This window comes from Aphelocoma coerulescens, chromosome 8 (genome assembly GCF_041296385.1).
Source record: "Aphelocoma coerulescens isolate FSJ_1873_10779 chromosome 8, UR_Acoe_1.0, whole genome shotgun sequence".
Taxonomy (NCBI): Eukaryota; Metazoa; Chordata; class Aves; order Passeriformes; family Corvidae; genus Aphelocoma; species Aphelocoma coerulescens.
The window spans coordinates 22,533,771-22,554,719 of NC_091022.1; the positions used below are offsets into that span (position 1 = coordinate 22,533,771).

General features: G+C 49.0%; 1 protein-coding gene across 7 annotated transcripts in view; it reads left to right on the forward strand.

The window, feature by feature from the left end:
* The window catches only part of PTPRF (protein tyrosine phosphatase receptor type F), a 380,389-nt gene that overhangs the window by 305,387 nt on the left and 54,053 nt on the right, over positions 1-20,949 (forward strand). For 5 of the 7 annotated variants that reach the window (XM_069023152.1, XM_069023157.1, XM_069023153.1 and 2 more), the window contains 7 exons: positions 776-1,045; positions 3,734-4,315; positions 4,875-5,008; positions 5,987-6,131; positions 11,310-11,615; positions 14,481-14,674; positions 20,880-20,906. In XM_069023152.1, coding sequence (XP_068879253.1) covers positions 776-1,045; positions 3,734-4,315; positions 4,875-5,008; positions 5,987-6,131; positions 11,310-11,615; positions 14,481-14,674; positions 20,880-20,906 — 1,658 coding nt within the window. The remainder of the gene's footprint in view (positions 1-775; positions 1,046-3,733; positions 4,316-4,874; positions 5,009-5,986; positions 6,132-11,309; positions 11,616-14,480; positions 14,675-20,879; positions 20,907-20,949) is intronic. The other 2 variants (XM_069023156.1, XM_069023158.1) reach the window with 1 other exon arrangement.

Consider the following 20,949-nt stretch of genomic DNA (forward strand, 5'->3'; position numbering starts at 1 on the left):
AATAAGTCTTGAATGAAATACCCAGCAAGGGATTGATATGAAGAGAAGCTGTGCAATGCAATAAGGAGGAATACATCTCCCGAAGAGCTGCCATGAAGGTGGGAAAGGTTCTGCCAGCCCAGCTCTCTTCTGTCAAAATGGATATGATCTCACATCTGTCAGGATTAGTTCTCTCCTGCCCAGCAAGGTGATCTCTTCAGGCCCTGACAATGTCATGCAGCTCTGGTGACTATTTTTTCTGAGCCAAGGTAGAACCTGAGTTACATTTTGAAAGGAATTATATTTTATTTAGCAGCACATGTGCTCTAATTCAAAAAGAGACCCTTCTGCTGCCCCTGCCCGAACCCTGTGAGGTTTAGGGAATGGGCTGCTTTGCTCCAGAGCTAATAAATTGAGCAGGGGATTCTGTTATGCAGAGCTTCAGTGGGCCCTGCGCAAAGTGTGTGACTGGCATTTGTGCATGCTCTCTAATTAGAGGGATGTAATATAAATGGAGGAATGTTTCATGTTAGTGATATGATTTCAAAAGGCTATGTTTGGAGGGAATGGATTGAGCCATCTCTTAATGAGTTCTGCTCATAAAATGCCAGTGGCTAAGGAAGGAGAGCAAAGTGTGTGCAATTTGGCAAAGTAGTGAACAGCTTTTGCACTTCATTTTATCTGTCCTGAGGGATAGACAGGCAAAAATGTTGACCACCCCTCATGTACCCCACAGTGCAACTGAGTACTCCCTGCTGGTTCTGTGACCCTACTAGCTGTCTCTTCCTTGTTTCAGTGCGGCGTGTTGCTCCTCGATTCTCTATCCCTCCGAGCAACCATGAGGTGATGCCTGGGGGGAGCGTGAACCTCACATGCGTGGCAGTAGGTGCTCCAATGCCCTATGTGAAGTGGATGGCTGGTGTGGAGGAACTGACCAAAGAAGATGAGATGCCCGTCGGTAGGAATGTTCTGGAACTGAATAACATCATGCAGTCTGCCAACTACACCTGCGTGGCCATCTCTTCCCTTGGCATGATTGAAGCCACAGCCCAGATCACTGTCAAAGGTAAGGAATTATTGCTTGCAGTGCTCCTACTTGGGTTTCAACAATGTAGCCCTTTGCCAAAGTTTTTTGGCTGCTGCCAACTAACCGCACTCTTCTGTGACTTTTCCACCTTGCAAGGGAGGTTCCCAAACCCATAACTTTGTCTTTTCATGCTCACAGTATAATGATATTTGCTCTGAAGGTCATTTTCTCTCTCCCTGCAAGTGGCATGGTAGACAAGCTTGCATCAGGCTGAGGGAACCTCACTGAGTCTGTGTTGAATGGACTGTCTTGGGATAGGGTCTGTGGATGTCTGCAGTCAGAGTGCTGTTTGCTCAGAGATGTCCTCTTGCAGTAACGGTAGGATAAGAAAGTTAGTCCCAGCAATTTGAAGTGTCCATGGGCCTCAACAAAATGAGCATCCTCCCTCCCTGCAGGGAGGAGCTGTATGTGTTCATTTGAAAATTGTTACATAATCGTCTGTAAATGTCTTCCCTTACTGCTCTGCCTCTTTCCCTTTCTTTTTCTTGTGTTGCTGTCCTTCAGCCAGGCTTTCTGCTGACATTTCACAGGTAGCTTTGCCCCAAAGAGGACGTTCTTTCTGATTGCTAACCATAGGGTAGCCCACCCACTAATAGGAGGCTGAAGGTGTCCTGCCTTTCCCATCTGGAGCCTGTCAGATCCGCAGTATCCCTTTCCTTCTCTGCTTGTAGTTGATTTGTAACTCAGATTACCACAGATATGTCATCTTTTGAGTCTGTCTGTTCTTTCAGGCCCCTTCCTGCACTAAGGACACCTTTAGCACAGAGTTGCTGCTTGAACAAATCACAGAATTGAGTGTTAGCCCTCTCTGACCTGGAGATAACAGCAAATTCTCTTGGCTAGTCAGAGGATGCTTTTAACCTTAGCCACACCCAGCTCCCTTTACTCACAACACCTGCTGGTCAGTACCTTTTCCAGCCTCTCTTTTCATACAGAGCACAGTTGTTGCCTCGCTGTAGTAGATACACAAGGGTGTATGGAAAAAAGGGCCATGATGGGATGGTGGTTTGGACTTGGAGGGAAGGGGTGGGAACTGCACGATTGCCCTGATGGTTCCCAGCATTTACCTCTTTGTAGCTGGGATGACTTTGTCTCATGCCCTCCCTGGTTGACGTGATGCCTCAGGACAGGGAGCAATCTGCTCAGCTCCTTTAGCCCTTCACCTTCCTCCTTGTGTCCTCATCTGCTTTTTCTACACCTTTACTCTGGATATCTTACTGCTTCCATCCCAAACTCCTTCACCCAGTGCTGCCTCTCCTGTACTTGCTGGCAAGCAGACCATTTGCAGCGCAGACAGGAGAAGCAGGATGTCACAGAACTGATTGCACTTAAGGATGCTGGAAGTACCAGACCTGCCCCTTGCTCACATGGAGGCTGCACACCCAAAAGCTGTCAAGAGTGAAACTTGTGGCTCTTGAAAAGAAAGGGAGTTTCATTTGTCCTTGAAAGCCTGAGGGAGGATGCCAGTTTCTAGGATGCTGTAGGAAATACGTTTCTTCGGGCCATAATATTGTGCAGGTTGGGTTTGCCTCTCCCTGCGTCCTCCATGGGTAGTGGTGGGGTGTCTGGCTGTGGGTTGTATGCCCTCCCCTCCCATGCCAGTTCAGCCCCTGACGATCTTCTCAGTATTCAGGTTGCAGTAGCACTGGAGAAGGCATTCTCTCTGTCACTCAGAGGAGGCACGCCCTGTGCTAAGGAGCTTGCCTCTCTCAGCTGAACCATGTGGAAACTAGAAACCTGATGGCTTTGCCAAAGAATGCAATACTTAAGGATCTTAATTTGGGTTGAGCATTTTCCCTAGTTCCTTGTCAAGCACGGCTGCATTACAAGTCACTAATGACTTTAGAGTGGTTTGTAGGATGTTTAAACTTACTATAGACTGTAATTCAGTCATTGTCCTAAAGTATTTGTGTACTCTGCAAATCTCTCTCATGAACACTCATTCTTTTTCTTTGTTCTTGTGGTAAAATGGCAAATCTGGATGTGGTTGCTTGCAGTAGTCGCATTCTCATTAACACTTCAGAGGTGTCGTTGTCACTGAGTTCTTGTGTAACAGTTTATTGTCTGGTTGCAGTTTGACACACCACCCAGTGAAATAGTGGATATGAAAGTTGGTAATTTCTCTGGCTGTATTTCTCTTGCATGTACTGTAATACTTACAAAGCATTGCCCCATCAACCCTTCTAACAGCATTGTCCATGAACTCCCTATGGCCTAAGCTACTGCCTTTCTGGAAGCAAGAGCATAACTCCAGATTACTTAGGTGCGCTGATTGCTTTCCTGTATCCCTTTGTAAATCAGCTGTGCACCTGGCTTCTGGAGCCAGCCCAGCCCAGCCCAGCCCAGCCAGCACCTTCCCACTGCCAGGTGAACCCCCATGACAGAAACATTCCTGCATCCCCGTTGAATTACTTTTATTTAGCCTGCTGCTGGTAAGTGCGTCAAGCACATCTAATAACATGATTGCTCTGTTTATCCTTCCATTAAGAACCACTTCAAGCAATATATGGTAATATAAAAATGCATGTTATAGAGTATGAAATGATTTCTGCCTTTTAAAGAAGAATGTTAATGGGAGGTGGGAGCTCCGTTTTTATCCCTGTGCACATTGCAAGGTTTGAGCTGACTGAATTATTTAAATCACACTTCTCTGCCTTCCAATTGCAGCACTGCCAAAACCTCCAACAGAGCCATTAGTGACTGAAACGACAGCTACCAGCGTGACCCTCACCTGGGATTCGGGCAACTCTGACCCCATTTCATATTACGTCATCCAGTACAAGCCCAAATCCTTGGAGGGCCAGTTCCAGGAGGTGGATGGTGTGGCAACAACCCGCTATAGCATAGGTGGGCTCAGCCCCTTCTCCGAGTATGAGTTCCAGGTCATCGCAGTCAATAACATTGGCAGGGGTCCCCCCAGCGAACTGGTCGAGGCCCGGACAGGAGAACAAGCTCCTTCAAGTCCTCCCCTCAAAGTCCAGGCACGGATGCTGAGCGCCAGCACCATGCTGGTCCGGTGGGAGCAGCCGGAGGAGCCCAACGGACAGATCCGAGGGTACCGCGTGTACTACACCACCGACCCACACCTGCCTCTGAGCATGTGGCAGAAGCACAACACTGACGACAGCCACTTCACCACCGTGGGCAGCCTCATCACAGGCACCACCTACAGCATCCGCGTCCTGGCCTTCACTTCGGTGGGCGACGGGCCCCCCTCGGACATCATCCAGGTCAAAACACAGCAAGGGGGTACGTATGGAGTGAGGCAGCGTGGCTCTGTGGCCATCCCAGCGGTGTGCGGCTCAGCTGAGTGTCTGACCTGCACCAGGCATCACAACTGCGCTTGGTGCTCAAATGATTGCATGTCAGAGAGGGTGGTGGGCATCCCCACCCCACAGACATTGGATTTAAGCTGTCAGATTCTCCTGGGCAGTTGGTATCCATCTCTGTACAAGTAACAGCCCAGAGTTTTGTCTGAGATACAGTGGCTAAAAATGTGACACAAAGTCCTGGACATGGATGTCGGCACCTGTGTAACTGCTGGACCCTTCTGGAGTCTGAGTACACGTTTGGAAGGAAGTATCTGGGATGCAGTCAGGGTCTGGAAGTGAGCACAATCCTCATAGTCACCTCCCTGAGTGATAGAGGTGTTTGCTTGTGGCCTGGGATGTTCTAAGAGTACAGTACAGGGGAGAAGGGAGGTTCTGGCAGAAATGAAGGAGGATCCTCACAAGGTGAAACGCTGACTTTGCAAAGTCATGGGATCCTTCTCCCTTCTTCTGGCACTAACCCTGTGTTTGTTCCCCAGTTCCTGCCCAGCCAGCTGACTTCCAGGCAGAAGCAGAGTCTGATACCCGCATCCTGTTGACCTGGCTGCCCACCTCTCAGGAACGCATTACTAAATATGAGCTGCTGTACTGGGAAGGGGAGGATGGCACTCAGGTGAGGGTCCTGCCTGGCAGCTCTTGGAGCTGGACATGGCAATTCATCAGCTTGGGAAGGGTGTATGCTTGAGCCAGGGTGGTAACAGGACTGTTTCTTTGTGTTTCTTCTACCTCAGTGGTGTGAAATAGGAACATGGCACTCTGGTTTCTGTTCGAGTGACCTCAACAGTGCATGTTGATGCCAGCAAAGTACGTAGTGACTGGTTTAGGACTGGAAAGGCTCAGAATGCCATGACAGCATCCCTGAGGCATGCTTACTGCTGGTGCCTCTAAACAGTAGCACTTCTGGGCAGGTCTGAAATGGCCTCCAGTATCTGTCTCTGGCTCCAGGACTGGTTACACATGCAAAGCAGATTGAAGGTGGCCTAGAGAGAGCCCTTTCACATTTAGTGCATGTCCTTAAAGGAAGTCCAGTTCAAAATACATCAACAGTAGTGCTGGCTTCAAGACAGCATACCAAGAATTGTGCCATGACAGCATCACAGCGTCCCATGCTCCTCTCCCTCTCCTCATATTGTAGTGGCATAAGAGCTGCCAGAAATAAGTGCCCTTCAGGTGAAGTGTCAGCAAAACAAGCCCTTTACCAAGCAGTGTTTTGGTGCATTTAGAGATCTCAACTGCTACAGGGCTTTACTCTGTTTCACAGGCAGTACCCTGTCTGTTGGGAGAAAACAAACTTATGTGTCCTGTGCCCTTTGTCTGAACTTGTGTGGCTGGACCCAGCATTCCCACAAAGCTGTCAGGCCAGTGAGTGCAGTGTGGACACCAGGCAATGTAGCCTGGCTGTGGCAGAGGTCTACTTCCCTGTGGCGTCCTGGTGTGTCACCCAGGAAGCTCCATGCCTTGGAGTCCTGCAGGACTGCAGGCAGGTTTCGCAGCATAGCTGTGACTTCTTGTGAGGCCAGAATGGCTGCACACCAGCTTTTCTGTGTCCTCCAACTACATCAAATCATGTGTGTTTCCTTTGTTTTGGCAGCAAAAGGTGGAGTTTGACCCAACCTCCTCATATGCCGTGGAAGGTCTCAAACCGGACACATTGTATAAGTTCCGTCTGGGTGCCCGCTCAGAGCTGGGGGTAGGAGTTTACACCCCCACAGTCGAAGCCAGAACTGCCCAATCCAGTAAGTGTCTGACGTTGAACACTGCTGAAGGCAAAGTACAAGCAGTCCAGTTTCCATCGCCTGGGCATGGAGAAGCCCAATGCCTCTGCCCTTGTGGGTTTGCAGGGATGCTGGCTTGCAGTTTGCTAAAGGGAGTAATGGGGAAAGTCAGCTGGGGTTCGGATCAGGGCTCTTTGGCGGAGTGGGTGCACCCAAGGGGTAAGTTGTTTCTTCGTGTCCCTTTGATCATAGTGTCTTTCCCTAAGGGTAAATTCATAAAAACTGATGGAGGAGTAAAACAGGCTGGGAAATTGCTTTGGAGAGATTGATTTGAGTGGGTTTGTGCATCTCTATGAATTTACTCCCATGCAGACAAGCTGTCTGGACAGGCAGCATATGGGTATTTGGCTCTAAATGTGACTGTCTCCAAACCATTGGATTTTCATCCCTTCACTCCCCATCCCAGCTGCCTTGCTCACATAGGAGTCCATCCCCGGTCCATACAGTTGATTGCAAGGTGAGGCATCCTGTAAGGCCAAGTGTGTCTGTGGCTGTCAGGCAGCTGGAGGAGTCATTTTGGAAAAGTGGCTGTTTGCCAGGGTTGCATGAGCAAGTGAGGCTGCTGCTTCTGGGACTGTAGTGCTGGGGGAAACCAGAACAAGCTGCAGTTAACAGAGAGGCTCAATAGTGAGGTGACCCAGGCAATATCACTTTCATCCTGGCTCTGCCCTGTGTGATCACAGAGCGGGAGTTTGCACTGCTCTGATTGGCAGCTCAAAGTGCTGCGCATAAGCAGATTAGGGCTATCAAAGGGCCCTGCGATAAGCTCGTTTTCACTAATGATTTTTGGGCTTGCCATTATGCAAAGAGCATTAAAAGGGGGAAAAAAGACATTTCCGTTAGCACCGTCTGTCTGGGATTTACGCGCTATGTGGAGTGAGCAGTTGGCACAGGCAGCCAGCCTTCCCTGCAGGGAGGGCAGCAGCATGCACAGCAACCAGGACTGTGAGATGGCCATTAGAAAGGGAGCTCTGGCAGGGAAGAGCAGCTCTGCTCACTTTTAGAATGACCTTCTCTTTGAGGAAAACTGAGCTTCATTAACATACCAGTCCCAGGCATTCCTCCACCTTGTTAAGTGAGCTAATGGTGTCTTAGAACTGCACAATAGACAGGTATGAAAATGGAGAAAGGTTCAGATCATGCAGTTATAAACATTTGAACACTGAACAGATTCTGAATGTGGGGATTTGTATACCTGTTTCAGATAGCTTTTGTATTGATAGGCAAAGGTTGAAGTAACTCTCCAGCTATGTAAATTAATTCCATCAGTGAATGCTCTTATCCTTGAACACACTTAATCAGAGACAGCTCCATGCATAAATGAGTCCTTCAGAGTCTCACACAGTCCAAGTACGAGAAACGTTTGCTTCGTGGACTCATCAAGGCAGACATCTTACCATGACCTACTCTACCTGTTGTCTGCTCACAGGGAATCTCACACCAGTCTGGTTTTAAGGTTGTCACTTCACTGGCAAGTGGTGCAGTAGCTGACTGGTTCTGACATCTGTTCAGTAAGAGAAACGTGCATAGGCTGGAAGAGATTTGGCTTTTAGCCACAGGAGTTTCTTGGTTTGACCAGTGAAGCCCTCCTCACACTAAAGGACCTAAGGGTCCATAGATTGATCCAAGAAGTGTCCTGGGTCTTGGTTTACAGACCCCTACTTGAAAAGATTTCTGATGGCACTCTATTCTATGGCAGAAGCCATTGGCAGTTGCTGCTATTCAGTGAGGGTGACAAAGCACTGTCTGAACAGTCCCAATGCAGGGTGGAGCCTTGGGTACTGGGGGGCTCAAAATCAAGTTGTCTTTCAGAAAGCTGTGCTTTACCTTGGCAGAAGTTGTGTGCACAATGCACAACTTCCAGAAATACTTTGGTCTTTACATAGCAACACTTTGTCTTAGATGGTTGGATTGGTCCCCTTTGGCCTTACAACTCACTAATCTAGAAACACAACAGCTCCCAGCTTCAAATTGGTCTCGTTCCTGCACTTTTTCATCTGGTTACCCTGAGAAAGGCTGTTAGATTATGGAGCTTGACATGTTCAGGTGGGACACAAACTGCAGGAGCAGTCAGACTCCTGCTTTCCAAAAAGCCTCACTTCAGTGTCTATTCCTGTCCCTGACAAACCAGTCATGGGGAAGGTAGGAGGGCCATGATCACTAATGACTCACTAGTGGGCTGGAGAAGGATTTGGTCTTGCTTTTCTTGTGGCACCCCTGCTCAGGAGTAGTAGGGATACTTGTCTGGGAAGGCCAGAGGGAGGCAATGCCCCTTTGCACCCTTCAGCAGCACAGCTGAGACCTCATCTCCTGACCAGGCAGCTGCTTTCTAGGCTTTCCTGCTAAGCTGCTCACTTACTTCTTGGGCACCCTGCAAAAAGTACAAGCAGTGCTGCTTTGAGGGTCTGAAGAGCATGGGGGAGTTTTCCAGGAGTCTGCAGTGCCTCAGGCAAGCTGAATGATGTGAGAGAAGCAGCAGCTCTGTGCCCATTAGGCCTCAGCATTAAAATGCTGTTCTCCCTTGAAATACTAAGGTGGGTCCTAAGTCTGCCTTTTCCCTAGGCTAAGGAGCAGGTGGGTTGGATGGGTGCACAGAGTTGCCGTGGGCCATCGGGGGAGGCTGTTGTGAGTAGCCTGGAGGCAGCAGAGGTTTGCACAGTGTGTGTGGGGGTACATCTGCATGTGTGGGTGCATGCTGGCCACCCAGTTTGCTCTTTGCTGGCCCCAGGAGGGACACTTCGACTCCTTGTGCATTTTAAGTTGATCCTGCTCATGTTATCAAGTTTTATTTTGCTTTCTTTAAGTGTTAATCTGAGTTTTTGCCTTACACATCATATGTGTGACTCTTACCCAGTCAACAGCCAACTTTTGACTTGCCCACACTATCATCCAAATCTGCCTTTGGAGAACAAACTCACTGCTGCATCCCAAGGGAAGCTGTGGAGCTTCTGTCAAAGCATGTCTCTTCTGTGAAGGGCCTGTCTGCAGACAGTGGCAGAGGAAAGGCTTGCCAAGCTCCATGTGTCTCACCTGTCTTGTCTGAAGGATGCCACCAGGCACTTTGTCTACACTATGCCCTCCACTGTAGGTGTTGCTTTGGTGCTGTATCTTCCTACTCTCTTCCCTGCCACTTCTCTGCTGATTAACCAAAAGAGTGTGAGGATTCACTTTTTACCCCTGCTCTCTTTTCACTATACCAGATGGCAGGGCTGATCCTGTGCTGCCTCCCTCACATAGGCAACTGTTTGCTTCCACACATTGCTTTGACTTCTCTTTCCTCCAATGTAGCTCCCAATCACCAGCCTGATTGTGCAAGCATTGTCTCTTCCAGCTCCATCAGTACTTACTCTCCTTCATCTTTCATCTCGCCAGGCATCTGAAATGTTCCCTGCTCTCTGAGCACAGAAGTAGGCATTCAAAGTTACATGCAGTCTGCAACTGTTTCTGCAGGCAACTGGGCCTTGTTCCCAGCAAGCAGGGGTCACCAGGGCATTGGGAGGTCCTGCTGCCCTCTGCTTTCCCAGGTCTTCTGCCACTGCCAACCTGTGCCCAGCAAAGCTAAGGCACCATTTCTGAGCTTGAATTACCTGAGGTCCTTGCTGCCGTGTGGACTGACGTAGGTTGTGTTCACCTTTGCTCAGGCAGTGAGCAGGCAGGGTTGTCCCTGTGCCCCTGGAAGGCTGGCTCTGCTGCACTGGTGGCTGCAAGGACTGGAGCATGGGGAAGGGCAGCAGTCTTTTTTCAGGCATTTCTAGGTTTCTGTGTGCAGAGAAGAATGGAAGCTGCCTTTCACTTGCCATGGCAAAGCAAGATACTTGGTACTCCATTATTGCTTGGCCAAGCAGCTTTCTAGTCTTAGAGAAACAGTGTGCTTTTTTTTTGGTGATGATGCTCTGCCCCTTCTGCTTAGGGCTGTTTGCTTCTAGATGAGCATCCACGGATGGACCTGTGTCCCTTGTTCCTTCCGTGACTATGTGGGCTCTTTTCCTTCTCTGGACTTCCACTCTTGCCTTCTCTGCAAGCACGCTGTCTGCAGCATCCCGGGGCAGTGAGGCCAAATGACAGGGGGCTGATGCTGCCATGAGAGGGCTCCCATGTTGCCAGAGCCCTTTTGCAGCCAGACAGCAGTTCTGCAAGGCTGGAGAAGGGAAAGAACCAGGCAGATGTCCTAGAGATGCTTTGCTTTGTCCAGGTCTCTCTCCTTTCCTGATCCCTCTTCCCCCTCCCCCCCCCCCCCCCAGATTTGTTTTGCTGCTCTTCCCCAGTGTGCTGTGTGGAGAGACTTACCCTGATCCCAGTGAGAAGCAACGGTTGCCTGGATCCCAATCCTCCCCCTGTGGACAGTTAGCATTGCCAAGGCTTAGAAGTTAATGCAAACTGCAGGTGCTTTTTTGCCTGGGAGAGGGCAAGACCTGCTTACCTTGCACTGTACAAATCCATATGCCAGGAAGCTACTGAGGCAGGTAACCAATGTGGCAGGCATGAAACATTCAGTCCCAGATTCCAGGGACATGTGCAAAGCAACACAACCATGTCATCTGCTGTTCCCACATGGTGCCTGGCTCCCACCCGGTTAGGATGCAGCTTACAGCTGATGGTCATAGTTTTAAACCCCACCAGAACAAACTACCTCCAACCTCAGTCACCTGCTTTCCTTATCCGCTTTTGTTTCCTCCACTTGTCTAGGAGTCAGTTTTCACAAGCCTTCCTGCAATCTGGTGTGTGAGCTTCCCTTCTGCCACTCTTGCCTTCTGCAGCTTCCTACCTCTTCTGGTTTCCATCTGCTTCAGATCTTCACTGAAAGCATCTTTCTTCTCCCTACCAGTCTCTCTATCGCACCCTCCACACTCCCCCCTTCCCTTACTGCCATTTGTTGTGTTTGGTAAAGTGAGCGTCCAGAACTGCTTTGGGAAAAGGTTTTCTCTGATGCCGAACAGCACTTCCATCTCCATGTTTTTCATCTGGCCTTCAAATACAAATTGCCCTCCTAGTGCCATTTTTGATGATCTATGAGGATGGCAGGCAGTTGTCCATGTGTGTGTTCAGTGTTCTGTTGGCTGGGTAAAAGTTCCCTGTGCGTTTTGGTTTGTCCTTCCATTCATTTCCCTTCATCTCCCCACTTCATTTATTTATCCCCAGCCCCCTCCGCCCCACCCCAAGAAGTCGAGTGTGTAAGCACCAGCTCCACCACCGTCCGGGTAAGTTGGGTGCCACCGCCCGCCCAGAGCCGCAATGGGGTCATCACCCAGTACTCCATTGCCTACCAGGCAGTGGAAGGAGATGACATCACCAAGCATGTGGTGGATGGCATTGGACGGGAGCATTCCAGCTGGGAGATCAAGGACCTGGAGAAATGGACCGAGTACAAGGTGTGGGTAAGGGCTCACACCGATGTGGGGCCAGGACCACAGAGCATCCCCGTGCACGTGCGCACTGACGAGGATGGTAGGTGCTACTGAACAGCTCCTTCAGCTACTGCCATGGGTTAACCAGGACTCTCCTAGCTGAGTTGCTGGAAAGGGGGGGAAAGGGAGCAGGGACATTGATCTGGGAGTGCCTTTCAAGCAGGGCCAGAGGCTGTCAGGAGCAGTGCTCCAGGGAATGGGTCTCAGCAGGTGCCCTGGAGTGGGGTTGGGGAATTGTTTTGCTGGCCCTTGCTCTGGCTCCAGGCTGTGTCAGGTATCCCATCATGGTCCCTTAGGGTCCTGTTTTTATCAGCAGTGCTTCCTGTGCATGTGAGGAGGCATTGCTCTGCTTTCCATTGTGGTTTTATAGTGGGTGGTGGTGGATTCCTTTTTATTGAAGGTAAAATGAGCTCTCCCAGCCAAAGGCTTCTCTCGTGAGATCAGGACTTAAAGTTTACTTGTTGACCTGAAATCCAGCAAACTAAAGAGGGGGAAAGCAATCCGTTTGAAAGTTGGAGATACTGCAGGAAAGCTGCTTCCTGCTCCAGCTTCCAGGCCAGCCGCAGCTTATATAAAGCTGCTCTTCCACTCAAGAGTCAGAATACCGCACGTACAGAGCACTTTACTGGATACGACAGCTTTAAAGAGAAATTGCATTGTATTAGCAGGGCTGTCAGTTATGTCATCATGATTTAAGCCATTTCCTTTGAAACAGCCAGAGCTCAGGATGACAGTAGGAGCTTCCATGGCTTCATGCTGACCCAAGAAAGCTGCAGATTTGATGGGAGAAGAAAGAGATGGAGCGTCCAGGCAAAGAAAGCATGATCTCTGTATTGCCCAATCAGTGCAGGAAATTGAAACCAGACATGTTACAGTTTCCCTAATTGGGCTGCCACTGTCCCCCACGTCTCCATGGCTCTGGAAGTGGTGCCTGGGAATGCTTGCTGACTGCATTCGTGGGCTGGCAAGCACATCTGTGTGTATCCTGCTGCCTGTATTGTTTGCTTCAGTTCTCATTCGGCAGAGTTGTAGCCCAGGGGAAGCTGTTACCCCAGAAATGTCGCAACAAGCTCTCTCAGTTAGTTTTTGGGCACCATGGTTGGACATTCCAGCTTAGCTGTCAGGAGTGATTTTATATTCCTCTGACATGCTGATGCTCAGTAGATACCCATGATGAAGGAATGAGAAATGCTAAACTGTGGTCTGAAAACAAATAGAACTTTGCCTGTTTGGACCTCAGATGCAGCACATACTTCCCATAGTGGGGTAGGACAGAGTTCCTCAAAACACTGTGATCTGCTCACATTCACATCTTTTTGTGTCCCTGCAACATCCCCATACCATGTCCTGCCAAGGCCTCCCACCTTCTCGTGCCAGCAGAGCTTGACACACAGCTTCTGTCTGGTTCTCAGGGAGGATCATGTTTTCCGCTTGGACTCTCAGCTGTGTGTGTGGGCAGGTGCCTTGCCAGGGCAGGAGAGCCCCATGGCTTGTGCAAGGTCACTGCACTAAGTGAATTGTGGATTACAGCACAGGCTGTTCCAGGCAGAAGGGGGTAACTGTTCAAGCACAGCCTCCTCCATTCCCATACCTTGAGTTGGCCTCATGGTGCTAAAATGCTCTGTTCCTCCTTTCTCTATTTTATTAAATTATCTACAATTATGAAGGACATCTGGGGAAGAATAATGAATTGCTGTGCAGCTTAAAAACTGTGCTTACCTGCTGGGTAGCTGTTTCTTCCCATTTAGTTGGTTGAAATAGCAATACTCATTACGTCTGCTTGTCAGGTATCCATCCCTAATTACCTAATACTGATTTCTTGCTGTGTTGAGAATTGGGGCATATGAGGTTCCAAACCCCTGGATTTTCCCAGGCCAGTGGAAGGTGAAAAGGGTCCTGCAGATGAGGTGATAAGAGGAAGCCCAGGTTCTTCACTTGGTACCTGGCACTTGGGTAGCATCGGTATCCTCCAGAGAGTGCACACCTCTGCTCCCAGCTGGTTCAGCCGAAGGAGCTTTCCAGGAGCAACTGAGAAGCTAATTTTTTAGAATTGACATTTTTGTCACAGTCAATGCAAGAGCAAAATGTAATAAGGAGGTAATTTTTCCAAATGGTAAATAGGGTATAAATACATTTTTAAACGGGCCTCACCTTGCAAGAAAATTGATATTTTCTGGGCAGTGTAATTTTTCATTTTATTATCAAAAAGCATTCAGCTAGCCGTGCATGAAATACAGTCCCCAGAGCTGTCACAATCCCCACAGGCCCCTTTATCTGGCTGAGTTCAGTGACTGCTGTCTGTGAGCTCTGGGTTATTGTTTTAGGATGGTGCTTTTCCCCCTCATTAACCTCTCACTGTCACGGGAAGAGCACGTGTGTGCTCTGGCTGGTGGCAGGTACCAGGGCTCCCTGCAAAAACAGGCTCAGCACCCAGTCATGCTGCATGGGGCTGTTGGACTGCATTTAGATGGGTCTGAGAGGAGGTGCTGTGTCAGGCAAGATGCAAAGAAGGCTTTAAAACCCCTGCCTGTGCCCCAGGGCACCCTGAGCAGCAGGGAGTCACTGTATTTTTTTATATTTTGCTATATTCTTGTATTCTTCCTTGCTCCCCTGTTGCTGGAGATGAGAGGGATAGGTGGACCTTGGGTCTGATTCGGCACAATGACTTTTATTAGGGGTGCTCCTGCATATTGCAATTAGCTCTTTCCTACTGAGAATAGCAAAAGGGAAGGGTTCAGGGATTTGGTCATGCTGAAAGACTGCAGTGTGGTGTGCTGGGCAGATACAGGAAACTTGTACCAGTGGGGCCATCCTGGCAGTGAGGTGGGGGGAAGGTAGCAAAGGGTGAGAGGTAGTGACAGTGATTGTGTGGTACCTGCTAACTGCTGTCCCGTATGTGTTGCAGTGCCCAGTGCCCCACCACGAAAGGTGGAGGTGGAGTCTGTGAATTCGACTGCCATCCGGGTGAGCTGGAAGCTGCCCATCTCCAACAAGCAGCATGGGCAGATCCGCGGGTATCTGGTTACTTATGTGAAGCTGGAAAACAACGAGCCCCGAGGGCAGCCAGTGATCAAGGACGTCATGCTGTCAGAAGCACAGGTACAGTGTGGGGACCACCAGCTGGTGGGCATGGCACCTTCCCTCTCTGCAGAGGTGTGGGCTGGCTGGGTCCAAGTATTTCTTGGCCACCTCTTGCAGCTCCAGAGCATGGGACTCAGCCTGCCTGAGCAAGGCAAACAGTTCATCCCTAAACTGTGGCTTAAACATGGGTAAAAAGTTTAATCAGGAAAGGATTGCTGTAGAAAAGATTATGTATTGGATGATGTTCCTCTCTTACCCCTTCTCTGATATGCACCTCTGCCGGCCACATCCTGCGCAGACTCCAGCTGGAGCAAACTGTGCTTTGCCAGTCTCTTTATAAACGGTCAGAAAGTTTGAAATAAGCGTAGAATCTGTTTCTTTTGTGATGCTGATTATATTCAGGGCAAAGTGTCTGTCTTGATAGCATCCACCTGGGTGCTGCCTGCTTGTGGGGTATGGGAGTGGCTCTGCACCCCTGAGTGGGTACAGCATGCCAGGCAGGATGGCACTCCTGGCTCAGCAAAGGCTCCACTCCCTCCTGCTCCTGCTTTTGCAGGGCAGGGACTTGGTGTTGCATTGCTTCTTGAAAGAAAACTGTAGGTGAAGCCGACTTAGTCTGGGAAAGGCTGAGAAAGAAGAAAAAAAATGAGGTGGAGGCCCACATCCCCTGTAAATTACTTTGTCCTCTGCATTCCCCATACAACAATCTGTTCATACTTAGGCAATCTCCTGGATACCTCTCTGGCTGTGAGCTGCAGCCCTCTTCCCACACACTGCTCCAGGCATGGCTGTGCACTCTGCGCAGCCCAGGAATGCGTAGTTGCCTCTTTTCCAAGGTCCAGGGAAGTTTTTGGTGCCCCATGTACAATGAAATACAACTCTTCTTTGGAACAGGGGTCCTTCATCCTGGATGACCCATACTGCTCTCAACAAAGATAATCGTATAAATGAAGAACAGGATCTGCTGCTGTTGGAAGCAACGAGGAATCGATTCAGAGCTGGCTTGCTTGAATGATGCCCAGTATAAATACTGGAGAGCTGCAACGATTAATTGATCTGTCTCCTGAATGCAGCTGTGAATCATTTATGCGTTTGTCAGTGGGGAGTGCAGTGCATAGTGGCAGCTTTACTCCCCATTCATATGCCGAAGGATAAAACTCAGTAATAATGCAGAAGGGGAGAACTTCGAAGAGAGAAAATACTTTGAGGGTCCTTGTAGTTTTGTCTGGGGCACGTCTCTGTTTATGTTTCAGATGTTGCTTTGTTTTAATAGTTAGTCAAGCTGCTTACTGCCCTTTACTTATGCCAGAAGAATATCATCTTCTGTGTTGTTCAGCTGGAGTTTGGAGTTAATGGGTTGGTCCCAAGTGTAGGTAGGCGAAGTTGGCAGTGTTTTTCCTCTTGGTGTTTTCAAATATTTTATGCTTGCCCAGCCAGTTCTGCTTTCACTCCTTACTCATACATTTCAGAGAGAGAAATCCCATGCTAATGTGCAGAATGAGGGTGCTAGAGCCAGAAACTTTTGAAGGAGTGCTGGATTTTGCATTAGTTTGAATGTGTGCATGAAGGAGGCAGGTTCCAGGAAGTTTCCTGGCCTGTCAGGCCACTTACCAGTCTTCCATATTTGGTGAATTTCTGTGGGAAGGTTCTTGATTTCTGTGATATTTTTTCCTGCTGTGTATGGTGCCAAACTCATCCACTGTAATTTTTGGGTGGAAGTGAAAATGATAGTCGCAAAGAAACGACTACTCTGAAAGAGTCATGTCACTCTTGGGATAAAACTAATGGCAACCCTGCAAGGAAGAGGTTTCATTGACTTGGCAGAAGAGATCTCTATTTCCTGAAAGAGTGAGAAGCCAGGCATGACCTGTGCTTGTGATGAAACACATCTGCACCAGATGCTGAAGAACCCTGTAAGAGCTGCCATCTTTCAGTACAGCAGTGCATGTCCTTGCAAGCAGCCAGATGAAACTTTAACAAGTAGTCCTGGAAGAGTTATTTTCCATGAAAGAAAACAAAAAGATGCACTGGAAAACCTGCCCCTGAAGGTCATAGGATGAAGATGGACACAGTTCAGTACTCACAAACACTCATAAACATTTATACCAGTGCACAGGGAGAGAATTAAACTGATTGAAAATCTTGGGGTCAGAGAAGAAAATCTCTGGACAGGTAGGCAGAGCCCCTCCTCCTGCCTAGCCAGGCTGTCTGCTGGTTTGGGTAGGTATGTAACACGTAATCTGCTTCCTGCAGACAGTGTGAAGACACTGATACTAAAGCTGACTCATGGTTTTTCCTTATTGAAGGTGAGAAATGGAGAGCGAGTAAACGAAGATGAAAGGAGAAGGGCGAGGGAATGGAGATGTTAGCTATGCAGATAATATGGATTCTGAGCTTTCAAAACCATTTGAGCAGAAAGAGACGTGGGGGCCCTGGTGCGGGAGAGATCACGTTTTATATTACAGCCTCCTGCCTGGGCAGAGTAATCAGTTGTTAAGAAGGTCCTGTGATGGAGCTGAGGCCTCTCCCTCCCCTCTGTGGCTGTGCCTGTGACTGATTACCTCCGTCAGGATTCTGTTTGCCTTCCAGTCTCAGCTCTCACCTCCTGCTGACAGCCTGATGGACAAGCAAATGTGACTCTGCCCTATGGAGGAGCTCCCAGGGTGTGTACGGCTGCAGAGCTGGATCGGGTACCCACAGCACCTCTTGCCCAGGCCATGCCCGTCACAGCTCAGCCGGGTCCCATGGCAGGCAATGGCAGAAGATTCATCTCTGTGCCCTGGGTCTTGCATAAAGCACATCCAAGCACTGAGAGAGGGCTTTTGAAATGAGCCCAGTGCAGGAGCTGCACTCCACGACTACTACAAGTCCTCGCCAGCTCAACGGAGCAAGGTTTAGCAGGGCCACGGGACACAAGCATTAGGCTTGACAGAGGCGGGCAGGGGCCCACCTCATTTCCTTGGTCTCGAATCCCTGGGCAGCTGCTGCATGTTAGGAGGGGCAGTGGGCTTGAACCCCTCCATCCCTACAGGTCCAGCCTGCCCAAACAACTTTGCAGGGCCGGCTGGTGACAGCTGGCTACACGGAGGTCAGGCTTTGTGGAGAAGAGACTCCTGCCACCTTCTCCTCCTGCTGTGCAAACAGTCATGGCACAGGAAAGGTATGTGCTGCCCACAAGGGGGGCTGCACACTCACAGGAGGATGGCATGGTCTCTGCAGGCAGCACTTCTCCAACCAGTGTGCAGACTGAGTGCACATCCCACCAGCTTGCTCCAGAAGAGCAGGAAGAAGAAATGGCAATCACTCAAGCTATTGGATTGAGATCAAAGGAGAAAGCAGAGACTTCCGTTCTCCTTGAGCAGTGCCTATCCCAGGCACAACACAGAGGAATTTACAGCCTCCCTCTGTTGTTTGGTGACAGTCAAGGATCTTTATCTGAATGTACTTGGAACATGTCATACACATGTACTTGTCTAGGGGAGTCTAGCATGGAGGTGGGATGTTCTCTGCTTCCTAAGTTGAACAAAACTGTGAGGCATCATGCAAGAGGCACTTCAGGTCAAGGACCAAGGTGAAGTTCTGATACCCTCAGACCCCTCTGCATCTCATTGATTTGAGTACCTGAGATTATGTCTGGAGTTCTACTGTTGCACCACAGTCACTGAAGCAGAGAGGAGAAGGATCTGCAGGAAAACCAATACTGGCTTTCTATGGCTGGGACTGTGGAGGGATTGAATCTATCTTTTGCAAGAGCCTTGGTCAGGGAAAACAGCCGTTCCCTGGTGAGACATGACTATGCTGTGTTGAAGTGTAAAATGAAACATTAAAGCATTGCAGCTGCCATAAATACACACTGTTAGCTTTAGCACTTCCCAGAGCCATCCTGCCTCATGCACACAGCCCTCTCTCAGTTCTTTTTATGACTGCTCCTGGGTTTTTCAGATCAATTTGTCTTACTGACCAGCCTTAAACAGTTAAGAAGCAATTGAGCTAGTTTGAGGAAGGAAACATTTTGATCTGTAGATTAAATTTTTGTAATGAAACTGAATTTCTACCAAGGTATTTATGCAGGCCTGGCTTTTCACAGTTGTTACTCCAGCACAGATCTCAAGGCATTTCTTTGCACTCTGATCTAATGCAAGATTAAAGTCCACTGAAACATTTGAGCAAACAGAGTTTGAACATTAAACACTTGGTTTAAAATCCTAGTGCATGATAAACTTACTGCTGTGGTATGAGAGGCCTCCTGAGCCCAGCTCTGCTCTGCTGTTGCTTGCAGTGAGGTGTCACATTCTGCTCCTGTTGCTATATGGAGGCAGGCTGGGGTGTTCCCAACCACGTGGCTTCCACCCACCAGGGACATGCTTTTGTAGGAGAAGTGTGCTTCCTGGAGGAAGAGCTACCTGGCCTTGTACCCCTCCTATGGCAGGACTTACGGCAGGACTTCTGCCAGGTTTTAGATCGGCAGGGTGGAGTGTGTGGCTGTTGACCGTGGTGTGGGCTGGCTGGCATGGGTGGCACATAAACAGCAATGACTTGGCTTCAGCTAAGTGTGCAACAGTGGAAATGGCACCAAGATATGCGTGGAAAGACAGCCTTTAGTGACCATAATACTTAGGCGGGGTCTTGGCTTTATAGGAAATATTTAGGGGCAACTTGACCTCTTTGCTGAAATTTACTGTTAAGATGGTTTAGGGGATAATTGTACTGCAGTCTCATGGCATCTAGTAAGTGAACTGTAATAAAGTCTTAGAGGAACATTTCTCTAGTAACTTCTTCTTTCTGAATTTAGAGAATAAAATAGCAAATATTTTGAAAGCATGCCATGTATTTTACTGCTGAGGTGAGTACTGTGCCACTGTGATAGGCTGCAGCCTGCAAAAGACACCTCAAATAGCCTGAGTTCAAAAGGCAACTTGTGTCTTTGATGCTGTTTAGTACTTCTGTAGCACTTGCAGGTTCCCAAACACTCCAGCAGTGTTAGCTGAGCTTCCCAGGGTCCTGAGGAAGTTGGTATCTGAGCAGTTTCACATCTGGCAGGTCAGGCTCAGAAGCAAGGTTTGCCAGGGCTCACACTGTGAGTCAGGGGCAATAATACCTATCTTCACTTTCATCTCTGTTCTTGAACCCATGGACTGGTGCTTCCTCCAGGCACATTTAGTAACGTGAGCTGTAACACATCACCTTGGCTGAGAGAGTTCGCTGTGATCTCTGCAAGCCTTCCTTCGGTGCTCCAACCACAAAGAACAGTGCTTTGTGCATGCATGGCAGCAGCCAAGCTCTACTGTCTCACCACCCCAATGCAGCTTTGATGCCTTACAACCCCAAATCCAGCTGGAAGAGTTCAGAGCCCGTATTGTACTGCCACAGCCAGGAATCGATGTGAGCTTTTGGTGGGAAATAGTTTGTGTAGAAGCCTTCCCTGCAGGGCTGCTCTTGCCAAATTTGTGTTTGCCATTTGATGTTGTGTCATTGGGAGTGAGCAGCTGTTTCGTCAGTACATGCAGGAGTTTGAACCTGTCTCCAAGCCACACACCACTGTTGGAGAGGAGCAGCTTAGTGTTAAGCTCTGTGTAAGATCTCAGGTTCTCTTGCACTGTTGATGACAGATGGCACTTTTCAGTTTTCTGAAGTCTCCAGAGCATTTTCTTGCAAATGATACAAGAAAGAGAAGCTCTAGAAACGTTGCATTGGTGCTTCCCTGCAGAGAGTGCCTCTGTGTTGAAGTCTTTGGTTCTCAAGAAGAGGTGGTGGCTGGAATATCACTAGAACAGAAACTGGGGATTAGGCAACAGAACTGTTGTGGGTGACTTGTGGGGCAGCAGTCACCCTTGGAGCCTAGTTGGTACAACCTATCCTTTCTTGCTTCTGCTCATGAAAGAGGCAGGAAAAATGCAAACAAAGCCAGAAGGGGAAAGTACTGCGAAGTACAAAAACTGAGGGGTGACATCTCCACCCAAGTGAGAAGGAGGCTCTTTGTCTGTTTGTGTGAGTGATCTCAGACTCATTGCGCAGGCTAGCAGCATGTCAAAAATTGCTCTATGCCATTTCTTCCCTTGGCACAGCTTGTGCCAAGTGACCCTCTGTGTATAAGTGTTGTAATTCCCCCAGCCCAGTTCTGCTAACCCCTGCTGTTGTTGTCATTGTCATCCCTTTCCTACATGTTGCCCCTTAAAATTCTGTGTCTCCATTTTTCTCTCCTCCTTCCTTTCTTCCCCATCAGTGGAGAGCTGAGGACTCCGTCGACCATGTAAGTACCACTTGTGTGTATTCCAGGTTGGAAGAGAGGGGTT